The sequence below is a fragment of the Echinops telfairi genome, unplaced genomic scaffold, assembly GCF_000313985.2.
Source record: "Echinops telfairi isolate 266 unplaced genomic scaffold, ASM31398v2 ScPeMD7_5;HRSCAF=22, whole genome shotgun sequence".
In the NCBI taxonomy this organism is placed as follows: Eukaryota; Metazoa; Chordata; class Mammalia; order Afrosoricida; family Tenrecidae; genus Echinops; species Echinops telfairi.
In genome coordinates, this window is record NW_022103901.1 from 16,196,965 (window position 1) to 16,210,187 (window position 13,223).

General features: G+C 54.9%; 1 protein-coding gene across 2 annotated transcripts; it reads left to right on the forward strand.

The window, feature by feature from the left end:
* Positions 1-4,793: 4,793 nt before the first annotated feature.
* On the forward strand, positions 4,794-11,160 carry CD19 (CD19 molecule). Of its 2 annotated transcripts, none has more exons than XM_030888940.1 (14): positions 4,794-4,878; positions 5,086-5,352; positions 5,670-5,864; positions 6,002-6,295; positions 7,766-7,876; positions 8,114-8,162; positions 8,454-8,548; positions 9,552-9,656; positions 9,758-9,865; positions 9,951-10,025; positions 10,121-10,177; positions 10,438-10,494; positions 10,868-10,963; positions 11,069-11,160. In XM_030888940.1, exons 1-14 carry the CDS (start codon positions 4,794-4,796, stop codon positions 11,158-11,160), a joined length of 1,686 nt encoding a protein of 561 aa, XP_030744800.1. The 2 variants fall into 2 exon arrangements, with proteins under 2 accessions (XP_030744800.1, XP_030744801.1); XM_030888941.1 differs by having other exon boundaries at positions 10,871-10,963.
* Positions 11,161-13,223: the final 2,063 nt, after the last annotated feature.

Genomic DNA, 13,223 nt, shown 5'->3' on the forward strand with positions numbered 1-13,223 from the left:
GGGGGTGTTCCTCTCGAGGCCTTGTGGCCCCCTACAGGAGGTTGGACGTCATACAGGCTAAAGGGCATGCACCAATTCAGGCCCTTGAGCCAGGTGGGTGGTACACCTGGGTGGGCCCAACTAGGCCAGGTGGGCTTAATTCAGCTAATGGGGTCAACCAGGACCGCGGACCATGCCTCCCAGCAGAAGGCCCCCGAAGGCTGGAACCTGGAGGGCACCGCCCTCTTTTTCCAGCTGCTCCTTGGCCGCTTGCTGGGCTGAGGTTCTGCTGCTCGGCTGGGCCGTGGTCTCTCTCTCTCTCTCTCTCTCTGGCCTCAGGCCACCCCGTGTAGGTGTGCAGTGTCATGAGGGGCCCTGTGTTCAGTTAACTGTAAACCCTGGAACTGTTTCTCTCCTTTATAAAAACCCACTTGGATCACAAACCAGGCTTCAGTGTGAATCTAACCTTTCCCCAGAGGATAGGACTGTGCTCCCCCGGGGCTTTCAGTGGTTAGTTTTTCTTTTTTTTTCAGCGGTTGGTTTTTCAGAAGTGGACCAGCGGACTTTCTTCCAAGGATGGACTCAAACCACCGTCTGGGCCCTCTGAGCCTCTAAGTAACCTTAGAAGAGTGAATGAATGCAGGAACACTTTTCTGACTGATCCCTTGGCTGCCACCCTCCAGCCCCTCACCCTTATCATAGCCAGGGGAAGCTTGGGAGAATGCAGATCCATCCGGGTCACCTCCTGGATGATGAATTCAAGTGCTTCCTGTGACCCTCTGAGACTAGAGCCCAGCTTATTAAAGCCACCTGCCAGGCGTGGGGTGCCTCCTGCCTGCCCACGAGCCATTGAAGGCTGTTGAGCCAAACCCCTTACACCCAACACACTGCCATCGAATTGATCCCGGCTCAGAACAACCCTACAGAGAGAGTGGAGCTGCCCCTGTGGGTTTCCGAGATTTAAAATCTTGACAGGAACAGTCAGCCTCGTCTTTCTCCCACGGAAAGACTGCTGGGTTTAAACCCCTGGCCTGGCGGTTAGCAGCTGAGCAGGAGAGGCGGAATACCTAGGAGAAATTCTCCGTGTGATGTGCAGGGGGGGAGTGAAAGAGATGGGAGCCCAGGACGGAGGCTGTTGAAGTAACTCTCGTTGTGAAAGGAAGAGTCCCCAGAGAGAAGCAAATTAATTCGAGAAATACTGAGGTTGAAAAACAGAAGAACACTGACTAGTCTTGGGGATTGCATAGGTAGGAGGGACCAGAAACGAAACTTTCTGTCCTTCTTCTTGGTTTTCTTCCTCCTGTTGGCCCATGAATAATTATTGTGCCTGTTTTAGAGGCCAGTGAATCGGAAGAAAACATTCTGATACAGGAGGCAGCCAAGAAGACTAACAGATAAACAAGCGAGGGTCAGGTACTAGGAAGGAAATCCAATGGGGGGCAGGAGAGCAAAAGTAACCCGGGGGTCAGGAAGGTCTCTCGGAAGGTGTGACACTGGAGCTGAACACTCAAATCTTTGAATGTTGAGTGATGAAAGGAGTCGGCCCAGCCAAGAGCCCGGTGGTCTAGGAAGGAAGACTTGGGCAAAGGCCATGAAGGGTGGGAGGTGGGTGAGTGGCAGGGGGGTGAGCCAGACGGAGTGGGGAGAGGGGAGGGAGAAAGCACAGGTGGAGGCAGCATCATGCAGGGCCTGTAGGCCGTGCTTTGAGGGAAAGCCACTGTAGGTATTACAAAAGAAGGCCCCACCGCCCTTGCAGCAGAAGCCCAGGAAGCAGACTGGTGAGAGTGCCTTGAATGAAAGGCAGCGGGTGTCCTTGAGTCCCCAAAGCCCTGTTTGTCCTCTCTCAGCGACCTCAGCCCCGTCAAAAGGAAGTGGAGGCCCTGCCATCTGGAGGGTCCCCTGGGGTTTGCGTCTCAGGGGCAAACAGGAAGCCACAGCCCAGTGAGGCAGGCCTGGGAACCAGCAAGGGAGAAAGCAGATTTCTTGTGTCCTGAGTGCCTGAGGCAAAGAAAGGGAGAGCGAGGAAGAGAGAGAGAGAGAGCAAGGAAGAAGAAGGAAGAGGAGAAGGGACCAATGGGGAGGAAGAACTCGTTCTAATGCTCAATGAGAGAGAGAGAGAGAGAGAAGACAAGGAAGAGAAGGGGCCAATGGGGAGGAAGAACTCCTTCTAATGCTCACTGACAGCCCCCTCAGCTCAGTGTGTGATCATGGGCAACACCCTGTCTTTTCTGGGCCTCAATTTCCTCATTTCCAAATGGATTCTTTCCATAACTGACACCAAGGCTCTCTGAAGAGGAACTGCTTCAGGAAGGAGCACTCGTCAGTATTCATTTCTTTCCTTTAAAAAAAAAAATCATTAGGGGCTCATACGACTCTTATCACAATCCATACATCCATCCATTGTACAAAGCACATTTGTACATTCGTTGCCCTCATCATTCTCAAAACATTTGCTTTCTACGTGAGCCTTTGGCATCAGCTCCTCATTGTCCCTCCTCCCTCCCCGCTCCCCCCTCCCTCATGAGCCCTTGATAATTTATAAATTATTATTTTGTCAAATCTTGCCCTGTCCGACGTCTCCCTTCACCCACTTTTCTGTTGTCCGTCCCCCAGGGAGGAGGTTATATGTAGATCCCTGTAATTGGGTCTCCCTTTCCACCACAACCTCCCTCCACCCTCCTGGTATCACCACTCTCAGCATTGGTCCTGAAGGGATCATCCGCCCTGGATTCTCTGTGTCCCTGTCTGTGCCAGTGCACATCCTCTGGTCTAGCCGGATTTGTAAGGCGGGGTCAGCAGTCATTTCTAAGGCCCTGCAGAAGGCCCTCTAGGGTGGAAATGAGCAGGCGTCGGCTTGACTGCAGTGGGTTTAGTCCGGTTTGATGGAGGCCTGCCTGCTCCACCCTGTTGCCAAGCCCACGTTATGTCTGTGGACCCCTTTCTCCCGAGATCAAGCTGTGGGGCAGATGCTCTGTCATCATCCCCGCCGTCTCCAGGGGAGGAGACCTGCCCAGGACCGTGCCCTGAGCTCTTGGCCAGCTGTTTTTCATTAACTGAGGGCCTACTACATGCCGGGCGCTGGGCTAAAGTGGCTCTAACGTATGGTCCTGTTTCATCTTTATGAACAACCTTTTGATAAAGCTATCATCAGCCTCAGTTTACCCAGAAGGAAATGGAGGCTTAGAAGGTGAAGAAAACTGTAAATTTAACTAAGCAGCCAAGTGGGGGATTCAAAGTCAGGTCGTTTACATCCAGCCGTGGCATTCCGTTGATTCGAACCATTTCGGCAGAAGCAATACCTGATTTTTTGGCTGACTTGGGCGAACCGGTTGTTAAAATGGCCCTTGTCATCCGGGTTCTCGCTGAGGTGGGATGTGGAAATCACAAACGTACGTTCCTTTCAGTGTTCTTTTGCGCAACAGCATATTCTAAGTGCCCGTAGGGATGTTCATTCCGTCCACGGGTATAAAACAATTAGGCGGAACTATGCTTGTAGCATTTCTTTATTACTTTCATAACCCTTGCTGCACTTCTGATGAAATACGACGTGTTTATTCCCTTGCGTTTGTTACTTCAGTGAGCAAACATGTCACACACAGAGAACAAGCATCAAACAACCAGAGGGCGACACGCGGCCAGTCGTTTCCGCTTTGGGTTACGTCCCAAGTTCCCACAAGACATGAGTGGATGATGCCGTTCCCCAAAGTGTTCAAAGAGCTACAAATATTGTCCGAACAATTTCTGTGAGCTCAGTGGAAGCAGAAAGGAGCTTTGCCAAGATGAACATAACGCGGTCAGAGAAGAGAGGTCTCCTGTTTGTCATCTATCAGGCACGGTGACTATTGTCTGACTGGCCTGCCTCGACCGGAAAGGGATCCTCCTCCCACAGTGAAAAGAGAGCGAAGGAGAAATCAGCCGGCGGACGAAGGTCGGATAAAAGCAAAGAACACTGCAAGCGAGAAAGCCAATCAAGAAGTACATGGAACGATCTTAAATAACAGTTTTATTATTTTTTGGTCAGGTATGATTTACTGTTTCCCATTAATATTTCAAGACTCTTACAACAATCGAGTTTTGCGTACCTCTTTTATTGTTCTTATTTAAGTATTAACTGTATGAAATAATCAGCTACTTCTTGGCATATCAGTTTTAGATACTTAAAACGGTCATGAGGGCAGCAAAATGGTTGTGACGTTATTTGAATCCCATCACTGTTCAAATACCAAAGTGTGTGCGGGTGTGTGTGTGTGTGTGTGTGTGTGTGTGTGTGTGTGTGACAGAACAGTAGTTGTAAGGAGATGGGTGGAGGCCAAGAGGTGGCTGTGGCATGAACAGGGTGTGTGTGTGCAGGGAGATTGCCTTCAGCCCGGGGTGGAGAGGAGTGGGGAGCAGGGAGCCGCTAAGGCTGCATTCACTCTGGTCAGCAGGTATCCCTTGGAGGCCTGCTATGATGTGACAGGGCCGCAGGCACATATCGGTGAGCGAGGCAATATCTCTTCTAAAGGGCTTCACGTTCTCGTAGGGGAACAGAAACTGAACAAGCCCAAAATCACACAAACAAGACGTTTCACGTGGTGGTGCCCGCTGAGATGGAAATGAAATGGTAGCGGGGAAGAGGGGAGGTTTGTGGGTCTGGGGGTGGTGCTTGGAAAAGGGGGCCTGAAGCATGACCACCCCTACCTCCCTGGGGGACTGCCCACCTGCCCCCACGGATACTCATGGTTCAGTGGCCCCAGGCCCCCGCCTGCCCCAGCATCCTCTGCGCGGCGGGAGGGGGGCGGGGGAAACTGGGTGCTTGGGGGAGTCTGGCCACCATGCTACCTCCTCTCCTTTGTGTCTTCCTCTTCCTGATCCTGGTGGGAGCCAGACCCCAGAAACATGTGCTGATGACGGTAGAAGGTAGGTCTGAAAGGTACAGGGTGGGCCCGGAACTCAGGGGACCCGTGGCCAAGCCACTCGCCCTCTCTGGGCCTCCATTTTCTCGCTGGTTCAGGATTCAGGGAGGGTGGAAGAACTGCAAGGGCTCATGTCACTCCCAGCTCGTGGGTACCCAGAGAGAAGGGGAGCAGGGGGACCCTCTCTCTCTCTCCCTCTCTCTCCTCGCAGAGGGAGATGATGCTGTTTTGAGCTGCCTCCAGGAGCCCCCCGAGAAGCCTTCGGAGCTCCTGGCCTGGTCTCGGAGCTCCCAGCTCATACCCCTCTTAGAGCTGCGCCTGGGTGTGCCCGGCCTGGGCATCCAGGTGGGGCCCCTGGGCATCCTGCTGCTCATCTCCAACGTCTCGGACCAGATGGGAGGCTTCTACCTGTGCCAGCCAGGCCCCACTTCCGAGCAGGCCTGGCAGCCTGGCTGGACGGTCAGCGTGGAGGGCAGTGGTGAGGGCCAGGCTGGGGGGCTGGGAGAGAGAAGGGAGGCTGCTCTTGAATTCAGGGGCTCCGGTGACCAAAAGTGAGGTGTGTGGGGAGCTCCACAACCCTGACTCTCTCTCCACTGACTCTCTGGGTTTGGGGGGGCCCCCTCTGCCTCTGTCTCTTGCCCTCTCCTGGATGTTAACTACCATCTATCCTTGAGTATAAGCCGAGTTTCCCCAGCACATTTTAAATGCAGTTTTTGTGGTAGAATTAGGTGCCTCGGCTGATATTCGGGTCGGCTCATCCTCGAGTATATATGGTAACTCTGGGTCTCTTCCCAGGGGAAATGTTCAGGTGGAATGCCTCAGACCTGGCCTGTGGCCTGGGGACCACGCCCTCAGAGGACCCCTTGTCCTCTTCGGACTCTGCCACCAGCTCCCAGGTGTACGTGTGGGCCAAAGATCACCCTGAGACCTGGAAGTCAGACCCTGCATGTGCCCCGTCTCAGGGCAGCTCCAACCAGAGTCTTGGCCAAGGTGAGGTGCCAAGGGATGCAGAGAAGCCAGGAAGTATGCGCCCAGGGACGGGAGGGCAGGGATTTGGAATTGCAGGGCTCACAGAAGATGGGGCTGCGAGATCCAGGCCTTCCTAGCTCTGGCTCTCCCTGCCTCAGACCTCACCGTGGCCCCTGGCTCCGTACTCTGGCTCCCCTGTGGGGTCCCTCCTGCCTCTGTGGCCAGAGGCCCCATCTCCTGGACGCATGTGCACCCCAAGAAGCCTAACATCTCATTGCTGAGCCTCGATCTGAAGGTGGATGCCCCAGTCAGAGAGATGTGGGTATGGGGGACCCTCTGGGGAGGGCCTTTTCTGTTGCTGCCCCAGGTCACAGTTCAAGATGCTGATACCTATCGCTGTCACCACGGCAACTGGACCATGGAGATAGAGCTGAAAGTCACTGCCAGGCCAGGTAGCGTTTTGTCCAATTGTGGTACATCCAGGTGGGGTTACTGGGAAGAACTGGAGGCTAGTTAGCCCCTTGAACCCTTCAAACGGAGGGCGAGGAGCCTGCTTAGCCTGAACCCCAACCTCTGCACTTAACACTGACTCCAGCCCTTTCTTTTCGGGACACACTCCCTTTTCGGGATTGTCTACCACCAGCCTTCCTTTCCGTCAGCTTTGTATGGGTTGTCGTTCCTTCCCCGTTCCCCATGCCTCTCTGAACTCTCATCCCCGTCTGCCCTGTCTCAGCCTGGCTACCAGCTGTTCCCGTGGGAGGTCCTTCTCCCTCCCGGCTCTGTGGATCTGCCGCTCTTTGGTGACCCTGTTCCAGAGCCCATCCACGCACACGCAGTTATTTTCCGGCATTCCCATCGGATATTCTAGGGACCCCCTCAAACTCAGCACAAAGTCAAACTCAAATCTTCCTCCCAAGTAGAGGCTTCTCCAGGGTCCCCTGTAAGGAAAGGGTACCACCACCCAAGGGCCCCATTTGACCAAGGACGGACCGGGTAACTTTCCTTTGACTCGACTCACCCATCAAACTGGTCGTAGTGCTTTGCTCGTTCTACTCCTTCCCACCCCCCACCCCCCACCACTCTTAGGGGCCTGTAACGGACATGTCATGCGATTCATCAAGGGGGGCTGTACAGGCGATTTCCCTGACCTAACTCGTTAGGACTCGGAACCCGCCCGGGGGCTCAAGATGCCCCGTGCTTCTCTGCTCTCCCTTCCCTCCCGGGAGCTCTTTCCTTGCCTCAATAAAGCCTTTCTCGACTTCAAAAGGAAAAAAAGGAGCATTGTAGAATCACCACCACAATCAGTTGTCGAACATGTTCTTCCTTCTTGTTCTCATCATGATTAGCTCCCCATTCCACCCCCCAACCTCCCCTGCCATGCCCCCCCGCCCACCATTACTCCAGTTACTGTCTTGATAGATTTACATATCCTGGATTTCACACACAGAAAAACAATTTTTAACCCCCCCAAACCAAAAACTAATAAAGCCTCCGTCAGAAAGAAAGCAGGCAAGATGAAAAACTAGAACAGATGTATCATTCTGTTTCTTCAATATAACGATGACCATGTGAGGCAAGCCACAGTTCTTAAACTCAGCTTCACCCTTCACGCCAAACTGGACCTCAGCAGTGTGCCAAGTTTAAGTCCAACCGGAGGACCCACTTCTGCTCTCGACTTAGGCCATGTCTGTCCTTCCACTGCAGCCCTTTCCTCTTGCTCCCCATGAGCCTCAAATTGCCTCTGACTGTAAGTCAAAGCTTGTTCATAGAAAACTGGGTCTAGCCGGTCCCTGGTTTTTTTGGGACACGACTCCTCATACAGGGAGGGAGGAGAAGCTTCCTCAGAATTTAGGACCCAGGATCTTGACACCGAGAAGTAAGCTACTTGCCAAGGTCCTAGCTTGGCCTTCCCCTTCCTCTAGCCCTATGGCACTGGCTGCTGCAGTCTGGAGGCTGGAAGGTACTGGTTGTGACTATGGGTTATCTGATCTTCTGTCTGGGCTCCCTGGTGGCCTTTCTTCATCTCCAAAGAAGTGAGTCCTGTCCCCCAACGGGCCCCCCAAACCCCACCCCCACCGTCCTCAGGATGAGTCCACACTGGCCAGTCTGATGTCCCCTCCCATCCCTTCCATGGACCCCAGTGTGCTTCCACCTTCCCCCACGCTCCCCAGCCCCCTTGGAATTTGAACTCCCAACAAGTGATCTCCCCAGAACTGCCCTCTCCCCACCTTCTCCACTGGACCAAGTGGTCCCCCTTCAATGCCCACCAGGCCTGACCCAGAGGAGGAAAAGAAAGCGAATGACCGACCCCGCCAGGAGGTAATGCAGGCGGCGGCCCCTCCTATCTGCCTTTCCCTTGATGCTTTGAGGGGCGGTGGGGGGGGTGGTGTCTTGCCTCCATCACTGCCAAGTGCAACCTTGTGTGCGGCTGTCAAAGGCCTGCTCAAAGCTCATCCTCGGTGAAGTCCTCCTGCAGTACCGGCAGCCTGCCCCGTGGTGGGCCCAGCGCAGAAGAGCTAATGTCAAGCAACGTGCCTCGCCTGCGTCTCGACTGGACCCCCAGTCCCTTCCAGGCCAGGCCTCATTGTGCAACATCTCCTTCCCGGGCAGGTTCTTCAAAGCGACCCCGCCCCCAGGCAACGGGCCCCAGAGCCACTACGGGAATGTGCTGTCCCTGCCCACGACCAGCAGCACCTCGGGCACGGGTAGGAGGACCCAGCAGACCCTAGAGCTACAGCCCAGAACCGAAGACCCACAGGACACCCCGGGGTCTCCAGTGGTCCCATGCTCCAAGCCTTCTCTGAGTTCGGAGCTCAGCTTTCAGAACATTGGGGTTCCCCCAGATTTGAGCCCCGCCCTTAGAACTGGGACTCTGAATCCTGTCCGCAGGCCTCTTGGCCTCTCCGGGTCGGGCATGCAGAACCTTTACCTTACCCTTAGAACAGGGGCGGGGGCCGGCCTTGTGTTCCCGACAAGGGCCTGCGTTTTTTGGAGATTTATACCATCAGGCCAGGGCCATAGGAAATGATCAACTTAGCAATGAGCCTGCTCTCTTCCGCCAAACGTTTGATTCACGCCTACGGTGATGGCGAGGAACGCTGGTGGTCAAGTGGCTACCAGTCGGGCTGTGATAGCACAATTGGCGGTTCGAAACCAGCAGCAGCAGCTCAGGAGAAAGACTGGGGCTTGCTTCTCCGGGACACAGGGATGGTCTCGGACACCCACAGCGGGTCGCTGAGTCAGCACGGGTTGCAGAGAGTGGTGTGCGATGGAGCCCCGTTTGGGCTGCCAAGCACAAGGTCAGCAGTTCAAAACCCCCAGAGACTCCTCTGGGCAGAGATGAGGCTTTCCAGTCCCACGAAGAGTTCCAGTCTCACAAACCCACAGGGGCAGTGCTACCCTGCCCTGTAGCGTCTCTGTGAGTCGCAATCAACTTGATGGGGGTGGATTTGGGTTGGACTGTGTCGGCACCGCCTACAAGGTTTCTCTTTGTTGAGTGTAATGCTAACAATGTTGAGGGCCTTTGAAGGCCTGGGCATTCCCCACCCCGGTTCTAGATCCTGCTCCCATGGCTCAAAGGCTTGTGCCTCACCCCAGAGTCCCCTCAAGAGCCAGAAGCATCCTCGCCCCTCCTCAGGGGGTAGGCCCTGGACCCTCACAGTCCCACATCCCTTCCGACCCTCCCCCTTACAAGGTTTCTCTCACCAGGCCGGGCCCTGCAGTGGGCGGCTGGCCTGGGCATCACTGCCCTGTCCTCTGGAAACCCATACAACGACTACCTGGAGGCTGAAGCCCAGAGCCCAGAGGGAGCTGGTGAGTGAGAGAGAAGCAGGTGTCAGGGGCTGGGGGGAGTCGGAGCAATCTGTGACAGGGGCCTGGAGGAGTGGGCCCCTAACTGGGTCTCCCCCCTCCAGACCCGAAAGAAAAGGAAGAGGAAGCTTATGAAGAGCCAGACAGTGACCAGGCCTCTGAGTTCTATGAGAACGACGACAATCACCTTGCGCAGGACCAGCTCTCCCGGGGTAAGGCTGCCCGCCCTCACGCCACCACCCACCTCCCCTGCGCTGGGCTGGGGACCCTGGCTGAGCACCCTTCCTTCTTCCTCAGATGGGAGTGGCTATGAGAATCCTGAGGCTGGGCCCTCCAGTCCTGAGGAGGAGGAGGAGGACTCCTTCTCCAGCGGTAATTAGGAAACCTCACGTGGACTTGAGAGACCGACCCTGGGGGCAGGAGCGCCCCGGAATTCTCTCTCTCTCTCTCTCTCTTTTCCCCAGCAGCTGAGTCTTATGAGAATGAGGATGAAGAACTAGCCAGGCCGGCCCCCAGGACTGCAGGTGTGTGAGAAGATAGTCACCTTCTTTCTCGTTGCCTGTGCCCCAACAGGGTTTGGCATGGCATCTACAAACCATACAATTCAGTAGTCCGATCGGATCAAGAAGAGTCATCCCGCCATCACACCACACTCTGTTTTAGACCGGTTTCCTTTGCTTCCATTCATGTACTCGTTGTTATTTGCTTGTCATGGCTAGTCCCATTCTGGAGGGCCGAGGGGCTGGAGGCCAGCAGGAATGGCCAGACCCTCTTCCTCTCCTAGACTTGCTGAGCCCCCATGGGATTGTCTGGGACCCCAGCCGGGAAGCAACTTCTCTTGGTGAGAAATACTAGGGCCCTACGTACTTTGTCTAGCCTCAGCTCTGACCCCAGCCCCAGCCTCAATCCTGACCCCCAATATTAATTTACCCCATCTCTGACCATGAAGACGGACGTAGGTCCCAATTCGATTCCAAACCTGACCTTGACCTCCTTCTCACCCTCGCCCAAAACTGGCCTGAGCGTTCACTTTGAATTCTCTCTACAATCTCCTCCTGACTCTGATTCTGACGCTTGACCTTGGCCTTGGCACTCCTTCCTAGTACAGCTGGGCTCCAGAATCCCACCTTCCTCCCCTCCCGTCTCCCTCCTCCCCCTCCCCGTGCCCCTGCCTCATGGCTCCTATGCCCTCCAAGCCTCCATTCCTGCCCAAGCAGGGTCCCAGTCCTATGAAGATATGCGAGGGATCCTGTATGCCGCCCCCCAGGTCCGCTTCCTGCCCGCCCAGTCTGGGCCCAATCAAGAGGAAGGTGGGTGCTTCCCTGGCCACCCCCTGTTGTTTCTCTGGAGTGGACTTCCCCTCCAGGGCGCCTTCTGGCCCCACCTCTGTTTCACACCTTCCGGGTCTTACCCAGATGCAGACTCCTATGAGAACATGGATAGCCCGGAAGGGCCGGAAGCCGCATGGAAAGGAGGTGGCCACATGGGGGCCTGGAGCCTCAGGTGACCCTCTCCAGGTGAGCCGCTCCTATCTACGGAGAGGTGGGGCACTGTCTTCCAGGGAAGCGGAGGGGAAAGGGCTCACAGGGCATGCTTGGGGAGGGGAGGGCTGCTGAACCCTATAATAGCCTCTCACTATTTCTTCTGCACAGCTTAGGCCTCCTCGGGCCCCGGGGATCCATCTCTGACTCGGAAGTCTGGGAACCCCAAGCAGGCTGGGCCGACCTGTGGAGCAATGCTGCTCAAATTGTGAATGTGTGTGTGCGTGCGTGTGAACTCAAGTGAAATGTCTGCCCCCCTCCCTGCTCCCCAAATAAACTCACTGAGCTCTTCCAACCCTGTAATGTCGTGGGCTTGTGTGGGAGGGGCAGGAAGTGTGGGAGTGGGGGCACCCCCAGCTCCTCTGGACTCCAGTGGACACAGCCCAAGCCCACCTCAGCGTCCTGGATAGAACCCACTTCCCCCACTTGCCTGCTCTCCACCCCTTTCTTCACCATCTGGCCCGCTCCCTCCCACTCTCCACTCACTCAGATGTTGTTCAGTCAGCAGCTTAGTGCTGGGGAACCACAGAAGAGATGATTCCAGAATTGGCCATCTCGTTGGGAAACGTCATCCAAGGCCACTGGCATTTCCTGAGCACCTGCCATAGTCGCTGTGCACCTGTGAACTCCTTCAGTGCTAACCACCACCTCATAAGGTTATTGGCCACGTGTTATTAGGTGCCAGGATTATTCAGGGTACTTCAATAATATGAACTCTTTCCACCTTCACTGATAACTCCACGAGGTAGGTATCTCCTTATGATCCCCATTTCATAAGTTAGGAGACTGGGGCAAAGAAAGAAATAACAAAGCTTGCCTCGTGAAGAAATGGCAAGGTCAGGAGGACTCGCATGCAGAGCCTACACTGCCTGAACCCTATACACTTCCTGCCAGAGTCAATGCTGACGATAGTGAGCCTACAGGACAGGCTTAGAACTGCCCTTGTGGGATTCTGAGACTGTAACTCTTCACAGGAGTAGACAGCCTTATCTGTCTTTCACACTGAGGCTCGTGGGTTCGAACTGCTGACGTGGTGGTGGTGGTAGGTGCCATCGAGTTAGTGTTGACTCATCGGGACCCTGTAGGCAAAGGAAGGACACACTGCCCGGTCCTGTGCCATTCTCACCCTGGTTCTGATGTTTGGACCCATTGTTACAGCCACCGTGCCAGTCCATCTTGCGGAAGGTTCTCTGCTTTTTCACCGCCCTGATACTTTGCTAAGCATGACGTCCTTCTCCAGGGGCTGGTCTCTCCTGACAATATGTCCACAATATGTGAGAGGACGTCTCAGCATCTTTACCTCTAAGGAGCCTTCGGGCTGGACTGCTGCCAAGATAGATGTGTGTGTTTGTTCTCACGGCAGTCCCTAGTGCTTTCCATAGCCTGCTCCAGCCCCACCGCGCAAACGCATTCAGAATTCTCCAGTCTTCCGTATCCAGGGTCCAACTGCCACGCGCACAGGAGGCGAGTGAGAATACTATGGCTTGGGGCAGGCACGCGTTAGTCCTCGAAGGCTTATCTTTGCTTTTCAACCCTTTCAAGCGGTCTGGTGCAGCACATGTACCCAGGGCAGTGCGTGGTTTAGCCTCTAGCCCGCTGCTGCCAGGAGCATGGATTGTGGGTCCAAGCAGGACAAACGTTGGACAGCTCCAAGCCTTCTTCCATTTATCATGATGTGACCACTGGTCCAATTGTGAGGATTTGGGATTTCTTTACATTGAGTTGCAATCCACCCTGAAGGCTGCGATCCTTCGTCTTCATGGGCAAGTGCGTCCAGTCCGCTCTTTCAGCGAGCAGGGCGCTGTCATCTCCATAGGCAGCTTGTTTTATAAGCCTGCCTCCAATCCTGATACCACAGTCTTCTTCATGAAATCCAGCTTCTCTGATGATTGGCTCTGCACAGATTGACAAAAAGGGGAGTCCATGCGTAATTCGTTATGCTCCCGGGGCTCCTGGACCCTTCCTATTTGATATAAACTATGCCTGTTCCCAAAGTCAAAGGAACCCTCGTGGTGTAGTTTCTGAAACC

Excerpts from the sequence above, each read along its gene's own strand:
- CD19 (XM_030888940.1), top strand. The coding sequence starts at position 4,794 with ATGCTACCTCCTCTCCTTTGTGTCTTCCTCTTCCTGATCCTGGTGGGA. Across the intron at positions 8,163-8,453 it reads ATGACCGACCCCGCCAGGAG|GTTCTTCAAAGCGACCCCGC; the intron begins GTAATGCAGGCG and ends CTTCCCGGGCAG. Across the intron at positions 10,964-11,068 it reads TGGGCCCAATCAAGAGGAAG|ATGCAGACTCCTATGAGAAC; the intron begins GTGGGTGCTTCC and ends GGTCTTACCCAG.